Below are 19,201 nucleotides of genomic sequence, written 5' to 3' on the forward strand. Positions count from 1 at the left end.
ACAAAGAAAATACAGTACTCTGTAACTTGGGCTTTTCTTCCAGGGAGCCTGCCGTTAAGCCCGCTGTCGGATTTAGGGAGGGATCTGTCTGCACCCCGGCTGGGCTGGCCCAGGGCGCTGTGGTCGCCAAGGGCAGGAGCAAGCATCCAGCCCTTTAGTGCCCATGGGCTCCACGTCTCCCATTCTCAGAGTGGGAGAGGGTGTTACAGGGGCCGCTGAGCCCCGGGGGAGACAGTCTGGGGCCGAAGAACGCACACGCGAACAGGGAGCCTGGCTTCCTGAGCTCTGGGTGGGGAGCACATGGCAAGAAAAAACGTGCTGTTCTTTTTTCTTTTACTAACTCCTTTGCTTTCCCGGTTTTCCTACCTTGGCTCTTGGGCGGCAGGGACATGGAAGGAGTTTGTTCGACGATGCGGCTGCGAAAGGTACCACGTACTCCATACGCCTGATTGCAGAGGCCCTGCCCTACGCATACCGGGGAGGGGGCCCCAGGAAGGCTCTGCTGTGGCCTTTCTGCTCCAGGTCTTGTCACGCAGGAGCCACACAGGAGCCATGACGCGCCAGGACACGCCTGGACCTGTTAGCCTCCCCATCAGTCCCTCATTCACTGCGCAGGGTGCCTGGGCCCTGGGGGGTCAACGTGAGGGGCCCACTGTGCCATCGGGGCACCTAATGCGGTGAGGCAGGGGCGGGAAGGGCCACAGAGGGGTGGCCACCGAGAGGAGGGGAGGGGAGGGAAGAAGGAATGTGGCCAGTACTCCTGGCGGAGAGCACACCGCACATTCTCGATCCTGAACACGAATGGGGGTGGAGGAGGGAAAGAAAGCGAGCTAGAGAGGTAGACAGGGCCGATCTCAAAGTCTGCTCAGGCCACCTTAGAACGCTCCGGACACAGAAGAAACCAAGCTGGGAGGGCTGCGACCAGACCCCACTGTGGAGAGAATGCTTTGCCAGCTGAGCGGGGCTGGACTGGGGGGGCCCGGGGAGGTACCAGCGACACATGAAGCCTAAGCCCCCAAGTAAGGTGGGATCACACCTTCACTGGGGGAGTGTGACTCTTTCCTACTTAACCTGGCAAATGACCTCTCTGTTCTCCACGAAGGCGGCTTTCGTAGAGCTTTCTAGAAAGTAGTGAGCAGTGTGTGGTTTTCTCACCCTGCAGCTTCTCACAGGTGGGTGTGCATGTGTGCACGTGCGTGTGTGCACGTGTGTGTGCATACGTGTGCATGCACTCCACAGAGCTCCTCTACAAGCAACTGGGAGGAGATAAACCGACAGCCCTGAGAGAAGACAAGTTCAACACACACTTTAAACTTGCACCCCTCACCACACCCTCAGGATGATGTTTTAAAAGGGAGTCCTGTCTTGTGAGGAGCATTTGCCCTGCATCATATTTCTGTGAGTTCAAAGTACACTTTCATTAAAGGTGAACATTTAAAATATATCACTATTTTGGGGGGCGCCTCAGTCGGTTGGGTGTCCGACTCCTGGTTTCGGCTCAGGTCATGATTTCAGGGTCCTGAGATCGAGCTCCCTGTTGAATTGGGCTCTGTGCTCAGTGGGGAATCTGCTCGAGATTCTCTCTCTCTTTCTCTCTGCCCCTTTCCCCCGCTCATGTTCTCCCTCTTTATCTCTCTCTCTCAAATAAATAAATAAATCTTTAAGTCTCTAAAATATATCACCATTTTTGTGACCCTACTTTGGCCTTTTTTAATGGCTTTGGTAGGCCTCAAAGAATGCGTGTGGCCCACTGACTCCTGGCCTCGGAGTTAAAAAGCAGGTCAGAAGCTGCAGTTGGGTGGAATCCCCCATCAACGTGGGCTGCTCCTTTCCCTTGACCCTCTCCGCCCTCCCCCTGTGCTTGCTTCAACCCTTCCAGGAACGAGGGGGTCACTCTAAGCAGCTGGCTCCATCGTGAGTCTCGGCCTGTGGCCAAGTTCCCTGGCAGCGAGGCAGGGGGGCAAGCCGGGAAGGGGGCAAGTCTGAAATTGGCCATCGTGGTCCCCCTCTGTGTTCCTTTCTCCTTTCTCTCCCATGTTGCTCTACAATACGGTTCCTGGACATATGTCTTTTTGACCTTCTGCAAAATCAGCGTTAGGTGGAAGTCTGCTTGTGACAGTCCTCACTGTGGTGCAGCTCCCAGAAGGAAACGTGTTCTCGAATGGTCAGACTGCTCACCATTCAGAGATGCAGATTCGTGGGTTCTTTGTAGCCACCATGCCCATGCTGAGCTCACAGCCATGAAACATCCGGCTCCCCTTTATCTGCCACCCACTGTCCCTGGCCAGGTGGGGACCGCCATTGTGGACACCTGCAACACGCTAGCTCACAGCCCTCGTGGCGTGTACGGATTTCCTGCTCCCGGAATGAAAGCTCCCCTCTGCGGGCCCTGTCCACGAGGCCTCAGGCAGCCGGAACAGCAGCAAGCCCGGGGCGGTTCCAGGAATGCGGTGCTGATACTCACTAGTGACCGCCCCACCCTCCTCCCGGGACACGTCCCTGCACGAACACATCGCCCTCAAGGGCCAGTCTTTTTGAGCCGATTTTCCTGCACAAAGAATGATATGGATAACAAAGCCCAGAGGCAGAAAAATCAGAAGAGAGCTCTAAAAGGCACATTTCAGTTTCTAAGCAAGTTTCGGTTTTTTCTCTCTCCAAAGCTGTTGGAAGTCTGAGTTATATAAAACCAGCTCTGGCCACCCCACCCATGTCAGCCCAAACAACATGCAGACTTCTGGCCCGACGTGGAGCCATTCCCCACCCCGTCCCCTCGCCCCGCACAGCTGTTTCCGTTTAGTTCTGCTGGTCCTGTGTCAACAAGAACGTGGCCCGCCTATGGAGGCAGAGAACTTTCCACTCTCTCCTCAAAGGCAAGAGTGTCCAGGGTGCACAGCTCCAAAAATATGGCAAAGGCAATTAGGCCTTAGTCAAAGACAAAGACAAATGGCCCATAACCTTGGCCTCGGTGACTCTCATTAGGAAAGTCATTCGTTCCTTTGCAAAGCTCGTTGGCCTGGTGCTGTCATTCAATCAACAAGTATTGCTTCTGTCCTTGTGTGCCAGGCCCTGGGACACACGATGCTGGGAGAGGCAAGATCCCACCAAGCCAAGTTCTCGGCTCTCATGGGGCCCCCATTCCCTGGTTGTTCTGTCCCTGAAGGTCAGCAGTGTCCCCGTGGAGAGAAAACTGGAGTCCTGGGTTTCCAGTCCAGCTCAGAGACCTGGCACTTGCATCCTTTGGGGCAAATTATTCAAAACACGGATTCCTTGTCCATAAAATGGGGCAGTATCTCGACCCTGCCTACACAATGGGATCCTTCCAAGGAACACATGGAGACCTATGTGTGAGGCAGCTGGGCAACGTGCAAAAGTGTGGGAGGAGGGGGAGGACCACTCTGAGAAGCCACAGGGCCTTCAGGACTCATGGCCTCCATCTGCCCTTTTATTCCCTCTACTCCAGAGGCAAGACATTACCTGATGTGTAAATTTGTGAAGGACAAACTAGGCATTCTCATCCCAGTTTTGCACTTACCTGAGTCTTCAGCTATAATAGGTCACACAAGAAGAAACAGAAAACCCCATTAGCTCTATAGGATACTACAGATTTCAATCTACTTTACTAGAACTCCCTGCCTCCCCAGATAGCCCAAGAATTCAACAACTGTAAACCCAGCTGTGCCATTAGGGATCCTGAACTTTCCAAATCATCACCCTAGCCCTGCACAATCTTGCCGGACGTTTGGCTGGTTTCCCTTTTGCCCCCATAGGATCCTTCTGGGTGCACCAAATCTGATCCTCAGCCCATGGCCAGAATTGGCAAATGGCCCCAGGGAAGAAAATGGCTGGTGACAAGGACCTGCTGGCTTCTGATGATCTCACCCTTCTGTGGGATTTTTCAAAGAACCAGCTTTTGGTTTCATTGATTTTCTCTATTGATTTCCTGTTTTCAATTTCATTGCTTTCTGCTCTCATTCTTATCATTTCTCTTCTTCTGCTTATTTTGGGTTTAATTTGCTTTTCTTTTTCTAGTTTCCTAAGGTGGAAGCTTCGCAGACTGATTTTAGATCTTTCTTCTTTTCTAATATACACATTCAATTGCTATAACTTTCCCTCTGGGCACTGCTTTAGCTGCATCCCACAAATTTTGATAAGTTGTGCTTTCATCTTCATTTAGTTCAAAGTATTTTTTAATTTCACTTGAGACATCTGCTTTGGCCCAGGTGTTACTTAGAAGTGTGTTGTTTAATCTCTAAGTATTTGGGGATTTCCCAGCTATCTTTCTGTAATTGATTTCTAATTTAATTCTGTTGTGGTCTGAGAGCAGTTCATTGTGATTTCCACTCTTTTAAATTTGTTAAGGTGTGTTTTGTGGCCCAGAATGTGGTCTATCTTGGTGAATGTTCCATGTGAGCTTGAGAAAAATGTGTATCTAGCTGATGAAGTAGTCTATAATCATCCATAGTACTCATTCGACTGATAGATTTGTGGTTTGGTGTCTGACATTAATTTGGGAAAAATTTTCAGTAATTATTGTCTCAAACATGTCTACTGTTCCTTTCTCACTTTTTCTGGAATTTCCACCATGCATACGTTACACCTTTTATCATTGTCTCACAGTCCTTGCATAGTCTGTTCTGTTTCTCAGTCTTTGTTCTCTTCGCTTTTCATTTTGGGAGGTTTCTATTGATACATCCACAAGCTCAGAGATTCTCTCCTCTGCCATGTGCAGTCCACTGATAAGCCCGTAGGCGTTCATTTCTGTTACAGTGTTTTTCTCCCTAGCAATTCTTTTTGGTTCTTCTGTAGGATTTCCATCTCTATGCTTACATTTCCCATCTGTTCCTGCAGGCTGTCCACTTTATCCATTACAGCCCTTACATATTAATCATAGTTGTTTTAAATTCCCAGTCTGTTAATTCCAGTATCCCTGCCAGGTCTGGTTTCTGGTGCTTGCTCTTTTTCTCCAAAGTGTGTTTTTTGCTTTTCAGTATGCCTCATATTTGTTATTCATGGCCAGACATGATGCACTGGGTAAAAGGAACTGCTGTAAATAGGCCTTTAGTGGTGTGCTGATGAGGTGTGGGGGCGGGGAAGTGATCTGGGGTAGGGCCAGGTCTGTCTTTTAGTGCACCTGTGCCCCTGGACTGTGAACCTCACACTGCTTCTCAGCTCTCCAACTCTGACTCCCCGCCACCACACACACACCCCGCTAGGTGGGACAGGATGGCTAGAGTGGGCCTGAGTTGGGTATTTCCCTTCCTCTAGGTCAGGTAGGCTCTGGCTAAGTAGTTTCTCTCGAGGGCAGGCCTTGTGAAGAACAGAGTGCTCCGGTGTATTTCAAAATGGTCCCTCCCCTCTTCCTCTCACCACCTGCTAGAAGCAGGAGAGGAGTTTTCTCTGAAATTCACTGTGAGAAGTAGGTTGAGATCCTGGAGATAAAATTCACGTAAGTGTAGGGGCCCTTGTTGACTGGGTCCCCCTGAGTCGTCCATGCTAAGCCTCCAGCAATTTGCCTCTGGGAGTTCAGGTTTCCCCTCCCTGGTTGGGTTCCCAGTAAGTTATGGCTGTGTTTGTTGGTCTCTCCAATTTGGGGAGCAGTGGTTGGCTCTGTGACCTCATTTCTCTTATGGATCTCTAAGAAGAGTTGTTGCTTTTTTTTTAAGATTATTTATTTGAGAGAGATAGAGAGAGAGTACAATCAGGGGGAGCAGTAGAGGCAGAGGGAGCCCAATATGGGGCACGACCCCAAGACCCCTGGATCATGAACTGAGCCAAAGGCAGACACTTAACCCACTGAGCCACCCAGGCACCCCAAGAGTTGTTGCTTTTTCTGTGTTCAGTTCTGGTATCTCCTCCTTTTACTTCAGATGATCACTAGGTCCCAACTTCAGGGGGCTATCCCAGCAGTGAACTGGGAACAACTTGGACCTCCTTACGGGGACGTTAAAGCTCCTTTTCAGCCATGGCCCTGGTCCAATACCCTCCAGGTCCACTCCTACTCCTATTTCCCTGGTACATGCCAAGCCAGGTCTTGTAATCATTTCTATAAGTAATCTATTCCTTCCCACAGCAGAGACTGCAATTCCCAGCTCAGGCTGGGCTGTAACAGGACTCTAGTCATTGGTCTGGAAACAACGTGGGAAGGTGGGGCAGAGGTTGGCAAATATCATCTCCTGAGGCAGTCTCTGCAGGGAAAGCAGTCTGTTTCTCTCAGGAAATGGCTGCTCTCCTTCAGCGAGGGGATGGGGGCTTCTGCCTGCTCAAAGCTTTCAGGGGGAATGCTGGGGACAAAGATCCCATCTTTATCTCAGGTCCGAGTCCTTTTCTTTCCTGACAAAAGCCCTGACTTTGGCAAGGGAAACCAGCCCAGGAGGCAGCTTGTCTCCTTTGGGGCTCTGCCACTCTTGCACAAGCAAATCCGAGGGGTGAATGTCAGCACGTCCTACCCAGTGGCTGCAGATCCATCTCTTTACACTGTACCGTGAAGGCCCTCTGGTTTTTAGAGCACACGTCAAGTTGATAGTTGGCTGATGAGCCTTTCATTTTTTTCTTCCAAAGGCTTTTCATCGTTAACAGAAGCCAGTGAACTAAACAACTCTTACAATTACCGCTGACTCCATGCGTCCACGTGGTAGAGCTTCCACAGGACCCAACACTTCCTCTCCTGGACCTCATCCCAACCCACCACAGGCAAGTCTTGGTAACGATGACACCGTAGGATGGCCTAGTTTATCGCTGACTCACCTGATACCACCCACAGGGCCCTCACGGCCATTGGCCAACGACTGCTCCTATGTTCAAAACCCATTTGGAGGGTCTGCTTTTTAAGGCCACTGCTAGTACCAAATGCTTAGTCGGAGTCACTCCCTAGGCAGTCAAAGCCTGAGACGAGGACTCATGTTTGGTAGTTTATCTGGGAGGGGGTCCCACAGAAAACAGAAGGGAAGGACTGGGGAGGGTAAACCAGGAAGGAAAGGCTTGACCACAGTCATGGGCACCACCAGCGTGGTCTGCTGAACGTACCGAACGCCTCTCAGAACTGCCCACCCAAGGATCAGATGGAGCAGCCTTTCCCCGCTGGTTGCTGCCCCCCCCCAGTGGTTGTGGGTCCCCTCGGGAGGCACTAAGTCTCCAGCGCTTTGGGGCTGCACACCCTTCTAGGCTGAATGGGCTAATATCCTCAATGATGTATTTGCAGGCTTGGATGGACATGATTTGGGAGACCAAGAAATCACAGAAGCGACAGAACCAACTTGAATCTTCTGTAACGTTGCATCCCCTGATGTTTATTTAGTGACCACTAAGGACAGCTCTGCTTCTGCTGGATGAAGCACTGGGTCTCTCCAGGACAATATTTTCCCAAGTCTCCGCCATCAGTTTTCTCTTCCCTTATTCTAAGAGCTGCAGTCATCCCACATTCCCCATAAATGCCTCTCCTGGACAGACCTTGCTCATTGGGGGGTTCCATTTCACGTGTGATGTTCGCTCCTGACAGGTGGGGGTGGCCTGGGAAAGGTGGTGGCAGAGACAGATGCTAACTGATTTCTCGCCTCCGTTTTCACTGTAACTGCTTTGCCAGTCAGCCCCGTTGGGTAGCGGTCATGCGCCCAGCCGGGCAAAGACGCATCTGTCTGATGTCTTTCATCATCAGGACTGAAGCTTCTACATTTGACTCAAACTCTAGCTGCGTCTTGACCACTGTCAATGTCCCATCACGGGCAGTCAGCCAGGAGGAGGGGAGGAGTACCAGGCTCACTGCTGCCTTGTCGAGAGCACCGTCATGGCACCTGGAGGGACAATCACTGGAAAAACATTGTAAAAGCAATGAAAACCCAGGCTGTGTTCTCAAGAGGACAGCAGCTCCGAGTCCAAGTGCGGGCAGCTGTTTGTCCCCACAGGGATGGCCCTCGGCCATGCCAGCAGAAGGACAGGACCTCTGGAACCAGGCTTCAACTCACATTCTGTTCCTTCCATTAGACAATACATTCCTAACTGCTCACCCTATTTGTCTAACTGAAATGCGGAGAGCAAATGCCGTGGCTGAGATATTCGCCCTTCGTGAATCGGCTTCTTCCCCAGGGCTCTTTAAGATTGACTGGGGAGTTTCGGTTTGGAAAAAACTAAAGATTGCTCAACCTCTGAAGAGACTTAATTCCAGCACACTGCGCTGTGAGTAGAATACAGGCTGATGAGGAGTCTTCTGGAGCCATCAAGAATGGCGTTCCCTTCCGTCCCCAGAGTATGAAGGCAGGCTGAGTAATCAAATGACAACACTCCTAAAACAGCCTTCTTGTGCTGATAAAACAAGGAAATCTTACGAAACACAAGGGAGTGACTATAAAATCCAGAGCAATTTCAAAATAAGAGTGATAAGAATGCTTGGCCAAGGACCAAAGCGGCCACTAAGCCCTGGACCCTAGGGAGCTCGGCGTGGATTTCTTGGAGGGCAGGAAGCAAGAAATGGGTTTCCCCAGGACTCAGCAAGGTTCACCAGCCAGGTGGAAGCCATGGCCATGTACCTGAGGCCTGTGCCTCCTTTGTCCTCCTCCAGAAGCACCAAATCCACAAGGAGAATGAACCCTCTGTGTGTGTGTGTGTGTGTGTGTGTGTTTCTTATTTTGAAAGTTCTACAGGGGAAATTTTCATAAAATACGTATCATAAGCATTTCCTTTAAACCATTTTTCTGGTAGGTCCTTATTCTAGTGTTTTTGTTGTTGTTTTGAACTCCTGAAGCAGGAGAGAAATGAGTCTCCCTGGAAGCAGATCTCTGGATCTGGTTGCCAGTTGCTAGACCAGGGCCAGACTTTCCGGGGGGGGGGGGGGGGCGGTGTCACTAAATAGCACCTTGGGTTGCTGCTGAAGAACTCTAGCCGTACCAAGCCAGGTTAGAAAATATACTTTAATTTTACATGTACAAATGTTGCCTCAAATTTATAACAGATAAGAAAAATATATACAAACAGCGGCTTAAAAGGAAAAGCAAAAAAACCCAAACACCCCGCATTTGCGCTGATGTGTAAATCACCCGAGGAAGCCGACTTTCGGTCTCTTGGGCCCCAGGCTTTCCTCCTTGTGCAGGACGCTCTGCAGGGAGGCGTGCAGCACCTTGCCCACTCGCTTGCCGGTCTGCAGGACAGAAGCAAGCACACACCCGCCTGTGAGGCGCGCACACCCGGACCAGGGACGCCTCCCTCCGCCTGCTAGCCGTTCCGAAGGGTACACATTCCATCTGCTTACGGGGCTTTTACTTAGTGCACCAAACCAAGTGGAAAACAAACCCGCAACCACCACGACAGAGCAGTTACACCCTGGAAAAATCTCCACCCTAAAAACAAAAACAAAGAAAAAAAAAAATACCCTCGCCAACCCCCAGGCGGCCAGCAGGAAGCAGCAAAGGCAGCCTCAGCCATTAGCTCACGCTTAGCACTCCAGCTGCCATTACAACAAGCAGCAAAATTGTCAACCAAATCTGCTCCCGGCGACTGCCAAGTCCCACAGCGCTGTGGTGGGAATGCAGGGGGAGGCCACAGGGAATGGAGAGTCTGGCTAATGAAGGAACAGATGGTTCCGGGGACACGTCTGAACAAGCACTTTCTCGTTCACCTGCCACCAAATCTCGACACAGAGCTGTTCGGATGGGCCCGAGTTGAGCCCTGGGTAGGGTCTCGGGCGTTGCTGCCATGCAGAGATGCTAAGGGCAGGCAACGTTGGAACAAGACACGTCAAGAGGTCAGACAACCCACCGAGTTCCTAATTAGCCCCTACGCAGGAGCCACAAAAAAACACTCACATACAAAAATCTTTCTTTATGAAACTGTTACCATGTCTGAGCTCACGAAGCATTTTAAGACTCTGAGGAACCAACCACAAGTCCCCACCTCATCAAGTCTTCCGTGTTTCCACAGCACTGTTAATTCCACTGTGCCGCGTGCGGTTCCCCTCTCAGCAACGTCAGGGAGAAAGACACCCCGGCCTTGACCCCCGCCCCAATCCTCCCAGTTCCAGGGACCTTCTCCTCTGTCCCCTCACTGTGACACAGGATGAGACTCCGAGCATTACTGGAAACTTACACGGAAAGATCTCAGTCTAAAAGTGGGAAGTGGCCAACTAAAGAAAAACTGTCAGTTGATCGGACAGGGGTACTGACTGTCCATACAGATGAAGGCGGGGAGCGAGGGTAAGAGGGGGTGAGACAGGCGGGACACCGGCACTCGGGAGGTCGGAATGCGAACGGCAGAGGTTGGCGGTGGCGGCCTGCACAGCCACCCCCGACGTTTTACGTGTCACAGCAGGCACTTCTGGATGGCTGCATCCCTGGGTGAAACCAGAGCAGTGAGACGAGACCACGGGGCCATAGTACCCCTGAGCAGGGTCTACAGACCGCATTCGCCGCGCCCCAGAGGAGGATGGAGCCTGGCTCACCAGACGGAGCTCTGGCAGCCCCAGCAGACCCGGTGTATAAGGTTTAAAATAGCTCAGTGTGGCTGCAGGGGCGGGGGGACAGCTCTGGAAGTGCACGGTCTGGGTTTGAATCCTAGCGCCAGCATTTATGAGCTGGGAACCCCGTAGGCAAGTGACTTTATCTGCTACAGGTCTCAATTTCCACGTCTGTAAAATGAAGGATGACAACAGTAGTTGCCTCACACGACGGCTGAGGACTAAATGACATAATACATTTAAAGCCCTAAAAAACAGGGTGCTGGACACACAGTGCACAATACATTCTCACTATTACTTACAACTTCCGTTGTACATACTGGAATTCTCGTAAAATTCTCCAGGGGGTGGGGAAAGAGTTCCTTCTAAAACAAGCCAGTTGTCTAGAGAGGTCTCTGGTAGAAGTTATCAAGTACTTTAAGTGTTTTTGTTTTTTTAAAAAAACTAGCCAGTTAACCAACCGGCCACGAAGAATACCCGCTGCCACACAGGGCTAGACAGCTGAGCTCAGGGCGCCGAGGAGAACGCATCTACTGAGCACTCGGGCTAGGCCCCCACGGTGCCGTGTGCTTCACCTCCACACCCTCACTGGCTTCTCACGACACACGCAGCGACAGGCGCCACCGCTGCTGTCACCCTCCCTCTGGGATGCGCGAGCTGTGGCCCAGAGCCAGGACTTACAGGGAGGACAGTGCGTCTTCGTGTCTGAGTTCACGACACCATATACACTGCCCAGCTTTGCTTTCAAGTAAGACGATAAAAGAGAAAATGGACATTAAATGCTTAGTGTCTTCAGTGAAAAGTCACTGTTTCTAGGAATGAAGGAAGAGCATGTGTGGCAACCTTGCCTGTGATTAAGCGTGACCTCTGCGTGTGCCTTTTACCTAAAGCAAAACACCTGGGTCCGGCTAACGCTGTTCCTGGCAATTCAGTCAGTCAGTCGGTTTGTGTCAGAGTCCTCCAAGACTTCTGGAAAGACGAGGTGGACACGGGGGAAGGTGAGTCTGGGAAGACACAGGGGGTCCCTGCCACGGGAGGCTTTCAGGCCCGTAAGGGACACACACACACATCGACCAATCAGCACCGAGCTGGAAAGCGCCTCCTGGGTGGGGCTGCTGGACAGCCTGAGACCGTTGGAAGGGTTTCCCAGTTGTCTCCATCTGAATACTTCTAGACTCATGAAGAAATGGGGAGATGGCCATCCTTCAGCCCCCTGCCTCCACCTTTACTTACTCTCTTCAAAGGACAGGAAGCGGTCAGGCAGGAACCCAGTTCCCTCATCAGCTCTCAAAAGCCTGGGATTTGGGAGTTACAAGTGACTCCACGTTATCAGTCCAACACTTCCATCCAGAGACATGGAAATGTGGGATCAGAGAGGGAGAAGATGAGGGACAATGACCGACAGGTTCCTTACCTCCCAATCCAGAGCCCCCATCACCTCCACCCTTGGCTAGGTCAGGAGACAAGCAGCTCACACCAGCTATTCTCCAAGTTCTATGTCTGGGGTCAAGGGTGCAAAGGGAGAATTCCCATGGTGGGACCGAGGGGCAAGAGGCAGCACGTGTTCCCCGTCAGGTGTCTGCACCTGCCTCAGAGCCAGAGCCTCACCTCCATCATCTCGAAGATGCTCTCCGGGTCCAGGCTGCCCTTCCCCACTTTCCTCATGCATGTCACGACCCCCGTGTTGGTCACAGACACCAGCAAGCTGGCCAAGGAGCAGGCTTCCTCCTGAAGAGTAGCGTCCACGACATGCCGGTAGCCGATCTGCCAAGTCAGTGGGGTACACGCGTGAGTAACACGCATCCCAGACCCCAGCCTCGAGCGCCTTGTGGAGGGAGTATCTACACCAGTGAAGGACCCGCACTGCCCACGCAAGATCTTCTAGATTCTGCTCCCGTGGAAAACATGCTCAACAATTCCACCACAGGCCACCGTGGAAGCAGAATTACAAAAGCACGAGAAGGAAATATGGGGTGGGGGGTGGGGTGAGAGCCATAATTCAGAGACCAGCCAAGTCAGGGGCCACCAAGAGTCCCCAGCAGAGGGGCGCAGGAGACACTGACACATGAAGCCACGTGGATGTTTCACTGATGACAAAGATGAATCGAGAGGGTGCCAGCTAAGAGCCATGCTCAAGAATGAGTCAAGAGCGGGTGGCTTCGCTCAGTCCCAACGCTTCACCACACCCCAGCTTCATGAAGTGGTTTCAGGGGAATTAAACCTGACCTACTCGGTCCTATTTCTCTATGAATACTGTGTGGAATCGAGGACAGGCTCAGTCAATCCAGGCCTCGGTGGGCAGCCTTGGGCAGGGCCAGGTACGCAGCAGCCCCGGCCGGAGGTTAGGTTCCCCGGGCCTCTGTGCGCACGTAAAAACCACACTTGACATAACAGATCCCCAGGCCCTGCTCCAATCCCTCGTTTCGTAGATGTGGACACTGGGGCCCACAGAGGGAACAGTGTTCACCTCTAACCTCCCTCGACCCCGTGGAACTGAGGGAGTTAAGGGAAATGTGCGCACAGGGTGTTTGAGTGCAATGCCTGGTACGAGGAGCTTAACAAACTCAGGCTACTATTACTATGAACCCACTTGTGTATTCCTGGGACTCCATATCTTCCAGTTGAAAAAAAAAAAAAAAAGAGCTGCTCATATAGTGGTTTCTAATATAACCAAATTATTGGATTTGGATTAAAGCTACTTGTACATGGTTTGTGAAACTATAACTTCTCAACCTATTAAGTAACCTAAATGGGTTGGGGTTGAGGGAGACCCACAGGGAATTCAAAAACCATCAGTACAACCACATACCTTGCACAGGGTGACAATGCAGGGGACATTCTCCACACTTAGCCGGATGCAGTCATAAGGGTCATCTGAGAGCTCAATGTCCTTGGACCCTTCTTCATCCTCTAGAACACGAACTCTTGGTATCCTAGAAGCAGAAGCACAATTCAAATTCCCACTTGCTGGGACGAAGAAAGAGAACTTCTTTCTCTTGAGATGGAGGAGAGGAGTCAGAATTCCTGCAGCTCACAAGATAAAGTCACACTCCACCTGTACTTCATCACCCTCATCCCTATCTTCTCTGTCAAAAGTGCACAGGCAACCCTGCAGAGCAGTGAAGAAAGGAGGTCTTTTTAAAAATGATGCTTGGTCAATCAGATATGCACATGGGGAAAAAAAAAAAAGAATCTTGATCTCTACCTCACACCATATACAAAAATCCATACCAAATGGACTACAGAGATAGACGGGAAAGATAAAACAATAAAGCTTTTATTTTTTTAATAAAGATTTTATTTATTTGTTTGAGAGAGAGAGCATGAGCAGAGTGAGGGGCAGAGGGAGAAGCAGACTTCCCGCTGAGCAGGGAGCCCAACGCAGGGCTCAATCCAGGGATTCTGTGATCATGACCTGAGCCAAAGGCAGACGCTTAACCGACTGAGCCACCCAGGCGCCCAACAATAAAGCTTTTAGAAGAAAAACTAAGGGGCTCCTGGGTGGCTCAGCTGGTTAAGCATCTGCCTTTGGCTCAGGTCATGATCCCAAATTCCTGGGATTAAGCCGTGCATCGGGCTCCCAGCTCAGTGGAGAGTCTGCTTGTCCCTCTCCCACTGCCCTCCCTGCTTCCTGTGTGTATTCTCTCTCAAACAAATACACAAAATCTTTAAAAAATAAAAGAAGAAAAACTAAAAACATCTTCATGACTTGGGCATAAACAAAGATTTCTTGAATGGACCACAAAAAGGACTTGCCATAAAGGGAGAAAAAACAATAGATTCAAATGTATTGAGGATTATGAAGAATTATAAAATCTACTGCACAGATTTTTACATGGTGTCATTGTGAACAAGGCAAAGAATCTTACCTAAAAGTGAATCCCTTCAAGCTCAAATCACACAGGGGATGAGGGACTTGTTAAGGAATGCAGTGAGTTATTACACGAGATTCTTTTTGGTCTTTATCTTGTTACTTTCATGCAGAAATTCATTTGTTAATCAGAACTTTTCTTTGACATTTGAAGCCTTTGTATCCAAGATATTCTGATTCTGGAAAATTATGTGTGTCTATGGAATATACTATAATAAAACAGTACCATATATTTGGATAATCCTCTCGAGTTTACTGGGATACATTCACGTTTATTATTTCATTGAAAAAAAAAAAAAAAGCAATGAAATAGAGTCGGACATTTTAATCGGCTGTTACTCGGTTATGTTCCCCAAGACAGAAATAAGACAAATGAAACGATGGTCTATGTTGTACTCATTTCCCCATCCTTCGAGTCTTAATGCACTATCTGACACAAGGAGGGACTCATTTATTGAATGAGATTTAATTATTTGTTCAAGGTCACAGCACTAACGACTGTTGGAACAAAGACGGGGATGCAGGCCCTCTGGCCCCCCCAGCAGTGTGGGCTTCGCACCACTGCTAGCGTGACAGCACCTGCCTATACGAGGGCAGAGAAACTAGAAAACTAGAGAAGAATGTACGTGTGTTTGTATTTTCTCCGAAACCCACCAACCTTTCCACTTTCCACGTGTTGGCAGGTAAACAGGTGACAAAGATAAAGCATGGGAAGCCAAAGGAGGCAAGTGCTGAGAAGTCCCGCCCATGACTATTGTCAAGGTGTCCATCTGTTCCATATTTAGATACACATTTGTCAAAATTAACATATCTAGACCCACGCAAGTGAAGAACATGTTCTGAAACGTATCAGAAAGTGCGGCTGAAGGACGGGAAAGCCCGAGGGTGAAGAGAACATTAAGAGCTAACATTTCTTTATTCTGGAAAGAGCTGCTTAAGCTAGTAGAGAAGCTCGCAAAGGGGGAAGGTCTTCAGCGTGGTCTAAAGGGGTAAGCCTGACTTGTGTAATTTCACTGGCCAGGGTCTCAGGACACAAGCTCCACTTGATGTTTTTCACCTTGATTAAATGGATATTAGAAATGAAATGATCTCCCCACGTCAGGCTGACGTTCTGTACTTTCAGAAGAGCATAATCACCCCTAGGCAGAAGAGAACATTTTCTCAATGGCCCTCTGAACAATGTTTCAAAATTAAAAAAAAAAAAAAAAAAAAATCAACTTCTGTTTGTCAAAAGACATCATTTAGAAGTTAAAAAGATGGGACACCTGGATGGCTCAGTCGGTTAAGCCTCTACCTTCGGCTCAGGTCATGATCCTGGGGTCCTGGGATCGAGCCCCACATCGGACTCCTTGCTCAGTGGGGAGTCTGCTTCTTCCTCTCCCTGTGACCCTCCCCCTGCTCACGTTCTCACTCGCTGTGTCTCTCTCAAATGAATAAATAAAAAAAATCTTAAAAAAAAAAAAGAAGTTAAAAAGATATTCCAGAATGGAGAAAATATTTGCAAATACGTATGTTGTGTGTGTATACATACGAGCTGACATGTCACGTAAAGAATTCCTACTGCAGCTAAAAAAAAAAAGAATTCCTACCAAATATAAAAGACTGACAACCTAATAGAAAAATAGGCAAAAGACCTGAACAAAGACTTCATAAAAGAGGCTATTCAAGTAGCCAACGAACACACAAAAAGGTATTCACCTTAAATATTCATCAAGGAAATGCAAATTAAAAGTACAGTATGATACCAAGACACACGCCAGGATGGCAGATAGTAAAAAGACAACAACAACGACAACGAATTGGCAAAGATGCGAAGCAACCCAGAACGCTTACACAGTGCTGGTGGGAGTATCACCTAGTAAAAGCTCTTTAGAAAACTGTTTTGCAGTATCGACTAAAACCAAACACAGCCGTGCCTTATGATCCAAAATTCTCACCCGTACCCAACAGAAGTGGGTAAATATGTGTAAGAAAAAGACAAAAATGTTCGTGTTTGGAGTAGCCCCCACCTGGAAACCACCCCGATGCTCATCAACAGAATGGGTAAGTAAACGGTGACGCAGTCACACAAGGGGCCACCACGCAGCAGAAAGCAAGCGATGACTGCGGGCCACAATACAGATGTCTCGAAACATAATGCTCAGTGAATGAAGCAGACACAAAAGAGAACACACTGTGGGATTTCATTTGTATCAAGTACAAAACCGGTCTACTGTTGCAGGACAATGGCTATCCTCAGTGGCTGTCGTGATAGCACGGGGGTGGAGGGTGAGAGGGCTTCTGGGGGCGGCGGGCAACATTCTGTTTCTCAAGCGGGGTGCTGGGAAACACATTTGACCATCCCCATCTGGGGTGGAGGAGCCAGGAAGGAAGAGGTGGTCCATTCAGCCGCGTAACGGAAACAGCGCTGGTGCTTTGCCCTGTTCCTCTAACAAAAGCCCTCTATGATCCCATCCCGGCTGGCTGTCCCTACACAAGGGCCACAGCCACAGCAGATGAGCTGCAGCTGGGGAATGTCTGACGGAACCAAGGGGTCCTGCTGGGTGTGCCCTGGCTCAAAGTGTCCATGTCGGGGCACCCAGGGTGTAAGTATTAAGTAACGCCCTATTTGTGCAAGTCAGGTAACCGGTTTGAATTTTGATTGGTATGTTAAAAAATAAGCGTGCGCAAACACACACACACACGCGCGTGCACGCGCGTGCAAACACACATATACACACACACATTTCTTTCCAACACTCTGGCCACAGCCTGGTTCAGCTGCAGGGCTAGAGAATGGCCTCTCTCCTTCTAAAGGACATGGGCTCTAGAAAAGGTCTTTCCACGTACCACCTGATGCCTCACACAGTCCACATTCCCTGCTACCTGTAGGGCTGGTCCCTGTGGGATGAGACCTATGGCTTTGCCCACGACAGGCACCCTCCCCATCTGAGCAGCTGGGTTTCACTGTCCTGATGTCCAATTTGCCCAACACTTCCCCCACAGCCAAACAGCCTTGTCTGGTTCTACTCTCTCTTTTTGCCCTGGTGCCCATGGAAACCAGCTGGCAGATGGGTAGTTATTTCTGAAACTCAAGGTACAACAGATGGCAACTTCCTTTCTTCTCCAATAGAGCCCCAGCACCGGCTGCTACAATGGCATTGGTCCTCGGGCCCCACCACGGCCACCAGTGCCAGGCCCACCTCTTGACTGATCTCAGCCAGGAGTCTAGTGGCATAGCTCAGGCTGGGGCGCTCTACCGCTTTCGTTCACAGCAAATATTCTATCCTGCAACGTCTGATTGAAATTTATGTAACTTTTTGTTTTCTTCTGAATTACACAGGTAGTCTAAATTCAACACAGAAAACCTCTAAAACACAGAAAAATGTTGCCTATTAGAGGAGCACTGGAAAATAATCACAATGCCCATTTTGGGATATACATATCTGTCCATCTGTCTGCCTATCTATCTATCTATCTATCTATCTATCTATCTATCTTCAGACATAATCACAATATAAGAGTTACCAAAAGTAAAATACAACAAAACAAACGAGATGAGAGGACTGTGTTTAGTGCCTGTTTCAAAGCCCTAAACAGGCTGATGTGCACACAGTGACCCCCGTGTTGGGACACTCAGGTTGCTCCCAATGTCTCACCGTTACAAAGAGGCTGTGATAAACATTCTAGAATAATACCCTTGCTCATTTTTCCAGTTAATTCCTTAGCCTATATCCCTAGAAGTCTCTAACCCTCATGTTCTTACCCCAGGAGCCCCAATTCCTTTAACGCAAGCGCTCATGGCCTCAACATCCCCACCCACGCGTTTATTTTCAAATGCTGCAAACTTTCCTGCAAGAACCTGGTACACGGAAGGAAGGGGAGAAGGCTGTGTGATCAGTCAGAGGAAATGCCAGCCTCAAGAGGGCTTAGTGCCATGTCCCTTGCTACACAGCTGGCTGGGAAGCTGAACCACGGTGGCAGAACCATTTCCTGCTCTTGAACCCAAGCGCAGGCTGCCGCCCTGCTGTTAGAACATTCCTGTGTCCAATCAAGGAATGTGTGAACACCTACTATGTGCCGGGCATTGCTCGCGGTGCTGGATGTAGAGCAGAGTACACGCAGGCCAAACCCATGCTCCCAAGCAGCTTTATCCAGTTACGGTATTTGGACAGATGACCGTGTTTGCTTTCCACTCTTTTTGCTTCTCTGTGGTTTTCTAGTAGTTTTCTATATGGGATGGGGTCACTTAACGAAAATAACAATATAAAGAACAAATCCAGAAACATATACTGATGCATATACTGAGTTTTACCTTGTGAAATCTGGAGCTTACCATGAAGTGCCACCATGTTTAATGCTAAAGCCCCTTATCACCTTCTCCTGTCAGCTTTGGTAGAAATGTCCCGCGTGTCCATCACAAGTGTCTGCTCAGGCTCTGCGCACGTGCCCCTGGGGCTGTTTCCAGGAAGACTCACCTTGTGTTGAAGAGAGCAGCCTTCACGGCGATGCAGATGGTGTCGAACAAATTCCCACCACATTCCAGCAGCTAAGGGAGGCAGGGAGCGAAGCAGGGAGGAAAAGCGAATGTCATTTCTTGCTCTAAGTATCACCCCAGTTAGAGGACACTGGTTTCCACTAAATGCCGACTGCTTACAAGAGAAAGAGAAGAATGTGCGGCGCTCTCCTGGCTGACGCTGGATGCGTTCACCCTCACTGCAAGAGGCACCTTGGCGGCTGTCTGGCCTGGGCCCCGAGGGTGAGGTCACCACTGGCCCTGGCTGTGGGGCCACCACTCAGGCCCGGCTCGTGGTGGGTCTCCTCTAACTGCCCTCCGGCCTGTCAGATCTGCACTCCAGAAGGAAACGATCACCTTTATTTTGTCCCAAGGGCTGCCGAGCATGACTCTCCTC

The 19,201-nt window shown here is 49.7% G+C and overlaps 1 protein-coding gene across 4 annotated transcripts in view; it reads right to left on the reverse strand.

Moving 5' to 3' along the window:
• EXOSC7 (exosome component 7) overlaps positions 1-19,201 on the reverse strand; it is a 45,634-nt gene that overhangs the window by 234 nt on the left and 26,199 nt on the right. The window contains exons 5-8 of one of the 4 annotated variants that reach the window (XM_087867118.1): positions 18,767-18,837; positions 13,248-13,371; positions 12,047-12,202; positions 1-7,802 (exon numbers count right to left, since the gene is read on the reverse strand). In XM_087867118.1, coding sequence (XP_087723244.1) covers positions 7,800-7,802; positions 12,047-12,202; positions 13,248-13,371; positions 18,767-18,837 — 354 coding nt within the window. In that variant the 3' untranslated portion in view covers positions 1-7,799. Of the gene's footprint in view, positions 7,803-8,881; positions 9,128-11,761; positions 11,939-12,046; positions 12,203-13,247; positions 13,372-18,766; positions 18,838-19,201 lie in introns of those variants that run through there. The other 3 variants (XM_045778670.2, XM_087867117.1, XM_087867116.1) reach the window with 3 other exon arrangements.

Source organism: Ursus americanus, chromosome 14 (assembly GCF_024610735.1).
Source record: "Ursus americanus isolate L20-20 chromosome 14, mUrsAme1.1.p, whole genome shotgun sequence".
NCBI classification, from domain to species: Eukaryota; Metazoa; Chordata; class Mammalia; order Carnivora; family Ursidae; genus Ursus; species Ursus americanus.